Below are 11,730 nucleotides of genomic sequence, written 5' to 3' on the forward strand. Positions count from 1 at the left end.
TCACCGAAAGCAGAATTATTCATTAGCCATATACAATGAGTTTCCCTCGGTGTCTGTGTTTTTTATTCTTCTTTTTAATTTCTTCTCATCCCTTTTTCTTCAGTTTTTTTTTTCCCTGGATATGATATATATCTGAATGATTTCAACAATAGATAAATAATCATAATTATATAAAAAAGAATTAAATTAAAATTATTGCATATCCGTTGGAGGAAAGATGTGGTATTTTGGAAGGAACCAACCAAACCGAGAACTGTGATGCAAATTGTAAAATTTTATATTTCTTAAAAAGGGATTTGTATATGAAAAGGCACACTTCACAGTTGTTATGCAGAGGAGCATCACAGAACTGCTGTGCAAATTAAATTACGCAGCAAATAAATGTGGAAGTTTGACCCAACGAGCAAGTGAAAAGCATTAAGCAATCTTGATTGACTTTAATCACGGACAAGTGCAAGGACTTAGCTAGCTAGAACATTTGACTAATTAAAAGCACTTATGTTGCTTTTCAAGGACATGGTGAGAAAACTGGAACGACACCATCACTTCAGACTAAAACAGAAAAATATTATAGAAACAAGCAGAAAGTGATATATAGATGCATAAAATAGACGGACAACATTGGATCTTAGGAACTAGAAATGCTGTCCATAATGTTAGACACTACCTCCTTGCTTTCTCTCAGAACTTCAACACTTCGATTGAGTGTGGCACGCTTGCCAGCCATGGAAGGTGACTCCTTTAACAAGCTTTCAATTCCTCCGAAACTTGGAGACGTAAAACAAGCAGTGATTTCCTTCTCCAACTCCCTCTCTACCAGATTGTTAATGCTAAACTGCAGATGCAGGGCCATGGTATCGATCATCCTCCTCAGCACAATCCTCCAATAAGCCATCATTCTCATCTTCAGGTCATAAGCTTCGTTCAGCACTTCCATGTATCGTCCCAGATGACCGATCTCTATGTTGTTTCCAAGACCATTAATATTTGCAACACTATGACCTTGGAGCACAAGTTCAACGAAAGAGGACTGATGAGCCATCAGATTACTGTATTCAGTCATGTACTCATGCTTACACGTGTAATCTGTCAGCTTTTCCATTTCAATAGCCTCCTTTACATGCTTCTTTGAATTCTCTCTCATTCTCAAGATTAGATTTTCTCCCGCTCTGCATGTACATCTCTGAAGTTGGTAGTAGTGTTCTGAATGACGATTTATGACTCCGATCACCACTTTTTCCAGATAGTCCCACACATCATCAATGAATTGAATGGGTCTCGATGAGATTCCTCCGACTTTCCTCTTTAATAATGCCAGAAAAGCTGTGCGAGGCATAAAGTTTGGGAGGCCTATCCCCTTGGCTTCCTCCAAAAGCATTATTTCATCCATGAGGAACTTCTCTGTGCGGTTGCCTTCTGGAGATTCGTGGAGATCCTTTGAGTGCTCGTTGAGCTTCTCAACCAAACGAGCAGTACAATGCATGTTTTTGTCTTCTGGGTACTCATCAAATTCTCCTCTGATTAGAATTTTCTTTAGTGACTCTTTCACTAATCCAATTATATGCATGAAGGTAGCCATAGCATCAGCAGCACAAGTCAGGTTCTTTGGCAAGCTTTCTAACTCAGAAAACTGAGAATTGAGCTTCTCGTTGATTTTTCTCAACATCTCAGGTAGTGTTTTCGAAATAATTGAAGCTTGAAGCCGAACCAGCCTCTGAGCCAAAACTGGTACACCCACCATGGATTTGTCTATCTTTGACAGAAGAGGGTGATTCCGAAACAACATAGCTTCCTCTTTTCTAGCATCTTCATAAGACTCATCGTTAATTCGATTCCTGACACAGATATAACCAAGTCCGATGTTTACATCATCAGCAGTAACCTTTTCTTTCAATCCTTCAGGGGCCTTATCTGCTTTTGTTACTACGGCCAGAGTTCTCAAACCAGTTCTGTCAACACTCTGTGACAACCTAATGGATTCACAGGTTGGAAAGTCAACAGTAGCTGATAGAACATTCAGAATGATAGTTTCTTCCGGTTTGATATACTCCATGATTATGTCTTTGATCTGGTCATAAATGTCCTCAGGCTGTCCATGAACAGGAACTCTGGTTATGCCTGGAAGATCCACCATGGTGAGATCAGGAACACCATTCTTCTTAACCACCAAAGTCAATGGGGTGTTGCAAATCCCTTTGGACCTCCCTGCAAGTTCTTCAGTGGCTGTGTTTATAGCATCAGAGACATTTTCTTCATCTGTTGACATGGCTGTGTTGTTATACTCCAACACAAGCTCCGGCTCCGGTACAGGGTGGTTCTGGAGCCTCATAATCAAGGGCACCCTCGTGCAGATTCCGTGCCCACGTGGTAAACTGATTCCTGCGAGAGATTCCAAGACACTGGACTTGCCAGAAGACTGGTCACCGACGACGACAATGCTCGGGAGCTGGATACCTTCTTTGGTAATGTTCAGACGTCTGAGGTTTTCGACAGCGTCAAGAATTGGTCGGATCGTTTCATTGTAGAAAGAGGCAATGGGTGGAACAATGTCGCCATTGGAGCTCTGAGGTTGGTGATGATCTGGGTCTAAGGACAAGGAGTGTATCTTCTGATTAACCCAATCGTTGAAAGAATTCTTTCCCATTTGGCTGGATGTTTTTTTGAGTTCAGAGTTTACAGAAAAGTGAGAAGAGAAGTAGAGAAGATGTGAATTCAAGAGAACGAGTCGGAAGACTGTGGTTCATATAGAAATGTGTGAGCTGAGAACAATGAAGCGCATGAAGGCGTTTGGAATTTTTGAGGTGAAAGAGAGATGGAAAGTTGGCGCATTTCAGTGACTTGCCCAAGAAGGAGGAGAGAAAAGAATATGTGCCAGTAACTTTGTAAAGTTCAAATATATTAATAATATTCGATGAATTAAAAAAAAAAATATAACAATTTAATTGAGAGTTTTCAACGCAAACTCAATCCATGGAAAATAATAGAATTAAAATATGTAAGAGATAATATTAAAAAAAATCTTTTTTTTTTCATTTTTTTGTACATTTTATCATGACTTGGAATAAAATATAATCATTATTAAGAATTACAAAAATGGCAACAAGGTTGTTTGACTTATAATTCATGAGGTTATAGGTTTAAATCTCATCATGAATTCAAACAGATTTTTTGCACACAATTTTTTGTTTCCAAAACTTATTTAAAATGTTATTCTACAAAATCAGTTTTAGAACATGAAAATAGAGAATATAATCAAACGAATCCATAACCATCTTTTGATATTATTGGGCTACGAATAACTATGCGCAGATCACATTTGTGCAGTATGAAAGGAATATTTTTGTAAAAGCATGTAATTCTCAATTGAAAACATGATTGGTGCCCAAATAGTGAAATAATTCTCCTCGTGTATGTTGGGATCGAACCCTATTCTCCTTAACTAGAAGTGGGGCTTAGAAATTGAGGTTGGATGTTTATCACTGAAGTAATGAGCATCAAATCTATACTGTCTATATTAAAATTGGAGATTTAAGAGTATAATTTAATTTTTTATATTTTTAGCAATTTAATGTTGACAAAAAATCTAAGGTAAAAAGTATCTTTTAACTATCAGTTTTTCAAAAATAACTTTATATTTAAAAAATATTAGTTGAAAATTTTAATTATGTACTGTTTAAATTATATCTGCATGATGCACACGTCACCATCATGACCATAACGCTCATCATGGTGAAGAACATCCAAAATGGTTTCTGTTCTTTCTTTTTTTTTTCTAACCTCACCAAAATGGTTTTTTTTTAATATATATTTTGTCCTGCCCCCGGTGGGCCAACCTGACCACAATGGTTTCTAATACCTTATAAATGAATGGAATCATTGTTCATAACCGTTCATATGCAAGAGGTTAATTTATGTGACAAACACTATAAGGTTTGCTCAAGAAGGAGGAGAGAAAAGAAAATGTGCTAGAAACTTTATTGACTTGGCCCCAATATAAAGTTCAAATATGTTAATAATAAGAAAAATCATAAAAAAGACAGTCAAAATTAAAAAATTACAGACAATGACCCATTCACAAAAATTGTTATCAAAACCTATAGTAATATTGTAACAGGACCCTATTTATAATTTTTTATTTCAGTGGCCTTTTTTTTACAATTTTTCCTTAATAATATTTGAAGAATTATAAAATTATAAAACAATTTAATTGAAGCAAACCCAGTCTATGGAAAATAATAAACCAAAAATATGTAAGACATAATATTTAAAAAAAAATTCTTTTTTCATTTTTTTTATATTTTATCCTGGCTTGGAATAAAATACTACATCCGGTCCTTAATATAAGACCTTGTTTGATTTTTATTTTGGTTCCAAATATAAGACCCCAATCCACTTTGTTTATCATATCCATACAATTTTTTTCCAAGTTAGTTTTTCTAATAATGGTAATTCTAATCAATACACTTGATTAGCAAGGATATTTTTAGAAAGATAATATCTATTTATTACAAATAACTAACTTAACTTCTTTCCTTAATCTCCTCAAATTAGTCAACTAGCTCTTATAATTAAGACCGAAAGTAGTATAAATACTATTGAGAATCACAAAAATGCCAACAAAGGTTCATAAAGTTTTTTGTTTAAATCTTGTCATGAAATCAAATCTTGTTATTAATATGAAGATTTTATTTGTAGATGATTAATTGATTATTCTCTACTTTGCTATTTTGGATATGTCTTTCAAAATAATTATTTCAACATATTTTTTTTTAAAAATGCGTTTGAAAAATCTATTTAAAATATTATTCTACAGAATCATTAAAACATAAAAATAGAGACTATATCATAATCAAACGGATCTATAACCATCTTTTGATATTATGGGGCTACAAGTAACAATGTGCAGATCACATTTGTCTAGTTACTCTAGTATGAAAGGAATATTTTTGTAAAAGCATGAAACTCTGAATTAAAAAGGTTATTTAACATGATTGCTGCCCAAATATAGTGAAATAATTCTGCTTGTGTATGTTGGGATCAAACCCTATTCTCCTTAATTAGAAGTGGGGCTTAGAAATTCAGTTTGGGTGTTAATCACTCAAGTAATAAGGTTCAAATCTATACTGTTTATGCTAGAATTGGACAGTTGAGATTTAGTATAATTTGATTTTTATATTTTCAACAATTTAGTATTGACAAAATCTAAGGTAAAAATTATCTCTCGATGGTCAATTTTTCAAAAATAATTTTTTATTTAAAAACTGTTAGTTGAAAACTTTAATTATGGACTGTTTAAATTATATTTGTATGATGCACGCGTCACCATTATATTGAACACCATAACGCTCATCATGGTAAAGGCTAAAGAGCACCCAAAATGGTTTCTGTTTTTTTTTTTTTTTAACTGACCAAAATGGTTTCTTTTCCATTCCTTTGTTTTCCCCCCACGTTTTGCCGACCTGAGGAAAATGGTTTCTAATACCTTATAAATGATTAGAATCATCATTCAGAGCCGTTCATATGCAAGTGGCCATTTTATGTGACAAACTTTACAAGGTTTGCTCACCCAAAAAAAAAAAAAGAACAAGACAGAAATTTTATCAGGCTGGCTCTCTTCCCATTCCACGTCATATTTTGTACGGCAACTTGAAATGGGTGAAGACTGGTGATTTGGAACTTCTCCTTTTTCCTTCCCATCCTTTTTTCTCTTTTTCTTTTTTTAACCATTAGATTAATACTTTAATGGTTTAGATTTAAATCTTTTTAAAATTATTATTAAATTACAAAAATAAATAAATAAAAAATTACGAACCCTATTAATTCTAATTGTTTGCAAATGTAAAAGATTTTTAAAATTATTTTTATAAATAGTCTATAAAAAGTAAAATCTCAATCATTGAAATACGTTAATCTAATAGTTAGAAAAAGAAGAAGGGAGAAGAGGATGAGAAGGGAAGATGTGAGGTTTTGAACGGACTCGTGGAAGGACATAATATTGGACAAAAAGATTTTAGAAGAATAATGTAATATATGTTATAATTAAGTAATTCATTAATTTTTTTGTGGTAAAAAAGTATTCTTTTTAATATCTTCAAATTAATCAAATAAGTTTTATATTAAAAATTGGAGTTAGTAGCCAACCATTCATTCAAGCCGTGCACGTCCGCGAAAAATTATTTTTTTTGTAACATATAATGTGGAGATGAATTACAAAATTATAAAACAATTTATGATATTGAGAGCTTTCTTTTTTTGACCAGATATTGAGAGCTTTCAAAGTAAACTAAATCAATGAAAAATAATAAACTCGAAACGTGAAAGACATAGTATTAAAAATACATCCTTTTTCCTTTTTTGTAAATTTTATCATTGTTGGTAATAAATATAATCATTACCGAGAATGACAAAATGTGCAGGTTAGCTAAAGTTGTTTGCCCATGAGTCGTAAAATTGTATCTGTTAATCTCATCACATATTCAAATCCTGTCATTAAATTTACAAAAGACATAATATTAATGAAATATTACATCCGACCGTAGTTATAATATCTTATTTATAGAGTATAAATAATGCTATCTCTGGTCCTAATTATAAGACTCAGTTGACTAATTTGAGGAGATTAAAAAAAGAGGTTAAGTTAGTTATTTGTAATAAATAGGTACTGCCTTTCTTAAAATATCTTTATTAATCAACTATATTGATTAGGACTACAATTATCAGAAGGACTATTTTGAAAAAATATATAAATATGAGCGAAAAAATAGATTGAAATTTTATATTTAAGACTAAAATAAAAATTAAAAAAAAATCTTATATTAAAGACTGAAAGTAGTATCTTATAATTAAAAGTAGAGAGAATAAATCTTTATTCATATATTCAAAATGTCCTTTCCATGGCGGAAACCTTTTGTTCTTTTTGGTGATAACGGAAGCGTTAAAAGGTTTGGTTCTGTTCCCACTGTCTTTTCAGTTTTCACATTGTGCTGGTCATCTTCCGTACACCTCTAAGTCAAGTCAATATTATTTTTTATTTGATGCCATGCATTTGTCCTCTTTACTTCCGGCATTTGTTCCCTTTCGCTTTTGTCTATGCAAATTCTTTTTAGGGAAAATTTCACTGTAGGACCGCAGAAGACAATTAATATCAAAGAGCCCCCAAAACTTTCTGAAACCTCACTGCAGGACCAAGGGACCAATTTGATATTAATTTTTAGAGTGAGATTACAATAATACCCCTCCCTTTTTATTTTATTAAAAAATAAATATTTACCAGAGTTACTGTTCCGGCCACCGGAGGTCGGAGGTCCGGCCACCGGCGCTCAGGTGGCCGCCGTCGGGGTCCGGTCACCGATGGCCGGAACAGTAACTCCGGCGGGACCTCCGGTGGCCGGAGTTTTTTTGTTTAAAACAAAGTGGCCAAGGGAGGGTTTGAACCCAGGACCCCTTGGCATACCAAAAGACTTGTAACCACCAAGCCAAGCAACCCATTCAATCATAAAATGCAAATAAAACTACATATAACAAAATAAACGCAACAGTCCAAATGTAAGTGAACAAGTGAAATTAGACGATTTACAAGTGAAATTTAGAAATTTGCAACAAAAGTTAGGCAATTTACAAATAACATAATAGAAGTCATAACCCAAAATGCAAGTGTTTAGGTGCAAATGAGCAAGTAAAATTTGAAGATTTACAGTAAAAGTTTATGGATTTACAACCCAAATTTGGTAAACACAAGAGAATTCACAACCCAAAATGTAAGTGTTTGAGTGTAAGTGAACAAGTGAAATTAGATGATTTACAAGTGGAATTCAGCAATTTACAACAAAAATTAGACAATTTACAAATAACATAATGGAACTCATAATCCCAAATACAAGTGTTTAAGTGTAAATGAGCAAATAAAATTTGAAGATTTACAACAAAAGTTTATAGATTTGCAAGTGAAATTCGACAATTTCACTTACTCATTTGTACTTAAACACTTGCATTTGGGGTTATGACTTCTATTATGTTATTTGTAAATTGCCTAATTTTTGTTGTAAATTTCTAAATTCCACTTGTAAATCGTCTAATTTCACTTGTTCACTTACATTCAAACACTTACATTTTGGGTTGTGAATTCTCTTGTGTTTACCAAATTTGGGTTGTAAATTCATAAAATTTTATTATAAATCTTCAAATTTCACTTGCTCATTTGTACTTAAACACTTGCATTTGGGGTTATGACTTCTATTATGTTATTTGTAAATTACCTAATTTTTGTTGTAAATTTCTAAATTCCACTTGTAAATCGTCTAATTTCACTTGTTCACTTACACTCAAACACTTACATTTTGGGTTGTGAATTCTCTTGTATTTACCAAATTTGGGTTGTAAATTCATAAAATTTTATTGTAAATTTTCAAATTTCACTTGCTCATTTGCACTTAAACACTTGCATTTGGAGTTATGACTTCTATTATGTTATTTGTAAATTGTCTAATTTTTGTTGTAAATTGCTGAATTACACTTATAAATCGTCTAATTTCACTTGTTCACTTACATTCAAACACTTACATTTTAGGTTGTGAATTCTCTTGTGTTTGCCAAATTTGGGTTGTAAATCCATAAACTTTTATTGTAAATCTTCAAATTTTACTTGCTCATTTGCACCTAAACACTTGCATTTTGGGTTATGACTTCTATTATGTTATTTGTAAATTGTCTAATTTTATTGTAAATTGTTAAATTACATTTGTAAATCGTCTAATTTCACTTGTTCACTTACATTCAAACACTTACATTTTAGGTTGTGAATTCTCTTGTGTTTGCCAAATGTGGGTTGTAAATCCATAAACTTTTATTGTAAATCTTCAAATTTTACTTGCTCATTTGCACCTAAACACTTGCATTTTGGGTTATGACTTCTATTATGTTATTTGTAAATTGCCTAACTTTTGTTGCAAATTTCTGAATTCCACTTGTAAATAGTCTAATTTCACTTGTTCACTTACATTTGGACTGTTGCGTTTATTTTGTTATATGTAGTTTTATTTGCATTTTATGATTGAATGGGTTGCTTGGCTTGGTGGTTACAACTCTTTTGGTGTGCCAAGGGGTCCTGGGTTCAAACCCTCCCTTGGCCACTTTGTTTTAAACAAAAAAACTCCGGCCACCGGAGGTCCCGTCGGAGTTACTGTTCCGGCCACCGGTGACCGGACCCCGACGGCGGCCACCTGAGCACCGGTGGCCGGACCTCCGGCCTCCGGTGGCCGGAACAGTAACTCCGGTAAATATTTATTTTTTAATAAAATAAAAATGGAGGGGTATTATTGTAATCTCACTCTAAGAATTAATATCAGATTGGTCCCTTGGTCCTGCAGTGAGGTTTCAGAAAGTTTTGGGGGCTCTTTGAAATTATTTGCCTTCTGCGGTCCTACAGTGAAATTTCCCCTTCTTTTTATCCTTCTTTTTCTCTCACCACCGCTTTTCCTCATCAGAGCATCACCATGCTCTAATTTTATTTATTTCATTACACACACATATATATTCCTTTCAGCGTCACTTTGAGCATTACCCTTAACATTAAATTTAGAAAAAAAATAAAAAAATACATAATTTTATATTTACTGAGGTAAAAATAGTATGCTGATGTTTAAAAAAAAAAAAAATCAAATTACCCGTATGAGGAAGATGAGCTCTTTCTTGACAGTCATATCACTCATATGTCAGGTTGAAAAACAAAATCAAATTTACGTTATATTTGTCTCGTGTAAATAAACTTAAGGATCAGATTCTCAACCTCATCAGGGCATAAGATTCTTTTGGCGGTGTCCTATTATGTCTTTGCCTCTTCAAAATGAGGAGGAGGGAACAAAATTTTTATTTTGAACATAAATGTAGAAGGGAGATAATTAATTTACAAATATTAAAAATTAATCAAATTGATTATTTGTTAAAAAATGTGTATCGATTTCTTAAAAGTACCTTTAATATAATTTCCACAGAAAACTACTCCTTTATTGATTTTTTTGTTATGTACAATCAAAAAAGAGGAATTAAGAAAAAATTACAAATTTAAAAAATAAAATGAATTAAATATTCTTAGGACCAAAGTAAAATTTTTATTAGCTATTACATGTAAAACCTGAGGAATAAGTCACAAAGTGATTAGGACTGCTCTATGATGTGACAAATACAAAATATAAGACTGGAAAATAATAAAAAAATTGATTAACTAAAATCTTATAGGAATTTGCATGATTGTCGCTAGATCATTAGCTATAAAAGGCACTGATCAAACCCTTGCCATCTGAAAGTATCTAAGATTAAGGTGTAAATTTAATTTGCCTCAAAAGTTTTTTCCTGGAGTACTAAATACCTGAATATTTGAAATTATAGTGATATTGCTCTCATCGTTAAAAAAATAACATTGACCATTTAAATAGTATTATTGACTATTAACATTTTTAATAATAACTGTCAATGTTATTATGATTTTAAATTTTTAGAGCAAATTGGCATAGGAAAAAAAAACTTCCAAATGCCCACCGTTTTCAAATTTTCAAACTTCCAAACTTCCAAATTTTCAGAGACCCACCCAGAGCCTAAAACGAGCCTATCCTTCCTCAATAAACAGTATAAGATCATTTTTACAGTGGTATTTGTTTCTTATATCGCGAATCCAGAGGTCATCATTCGGCTTTTTCATGAGACCCCACCCAGCTTTCAGCATGAACGCTTTATTTTGTAGCACCGAATTAATGTCCAACTCCTAGCTCCCCTCTTTGCTTGTCTGGACACACCTCATCCCAATGTAATAGATGAACTCTTCACTACTCACTAGAGTAGCCCCACAGGAAACCCCGAGCATGCTCCTCCACCACCTCACAAATAGCCGTAGGGACTGGGCAAGTCTGCATGGAATAGAGTCGGGCTGCTTGGATAGCAAAATTGGCAAGTTTCCTTCTTTACTCTCCCATAATGAAGGGAAGCTCCCAAATACTTACCCAAGCCCTGGGTGCTCGTATAACGCAAATGCTCACTAATCTGCCGGCTTCTTGTACGATTCATAGTATTGGAGAAGGACAGCCGTGTTTTGGCTTGACTAACTTTTTGGCCAGGCCTAGGGCAAAACCTATCAAGGCATCTTTTAATCATATCCACTTGCACCTTAACCTATATAAGTTTCTATTAAGAATACGTACCCACAAGTAAATGCTTGCTAAAAGAAGCTTCTTATTCATAACTACAAGACTTGATAAAAGTGATTACTTCATCACAACTCAATGCAATTGTCTCTTTAAATTTCTAACCCTAATGAGGCTTTAAAGATTAAGAAAAATATTCTGAAGATATGCCATCTATTTAAATTTTAAATCAAGGATATAGTAACAAAATATTAAATAAATAATATTCTTGAAGTTCCTATTTGGCAACTCATGTATCTAAAATAATATCCTAAAAATGTAAGCTACCGATAAATTTAAAAAGATTCTTAGGATAATTAAAAATATCTAAAACATATATCAAATCTTCCTAATAATCTCCCAAATACAAAGTGACTATTTTAAATAATAAAATTTCAATAAAAAATTAAAATGAATTAATTGGAAGTGTAACATCCTGTTTTTTTTATTCTTATAATTTAAATATTTGGAAAGAAAATTATTTCATGGTAAATGAAATTTTACCATGTAATTATTTGAGAAAAGAGAATTTACACAAAACATTATTTATAAAAATAAA

At 32.7% G+C, this 11,730-nt stretch overlaps 1 protein-coding gene across 1 annotated transcript; it reads right to left on the bottom strand.

Moving 5' to 3' along the window:
- Positions 1-626: 626 nt before the first annotated feature.
- On the bottom strand, positions 627-2,669 carry LOC114715148 (dynamin-related protein 4C-like). The gene has a single exon (XM_028899941.1). It carries the CDS (start codon positions 2,642-2,644, stop codon positions 629-631), a length of 2,016 nt encoding a protein of 671 aa, XP_028755774.1. The 5' UTR covers positions 2,645-2,669; the 3' UTR covers positions 627-628.
- Between the last annotated feature and the right edge of the window lie 9,061 nt (positions 2,670-11,730).

This window comes from Neltuma alba, unplaced genomic scaffold, assembly GCF_004799145.2.
Source record: "Neltuma alba isolate B1F8T4 unplaced genomic scaffold, ASM479914v2 tig00011576_pilon, whole genome shotgun sequence".
Classification (NCBI taxonomy): Eukaryota; Viridiplantae; Streptophyta; class Magnoliopsida; order Fabales; family Fabaceae; genus Neltuma; species Neltuma alba.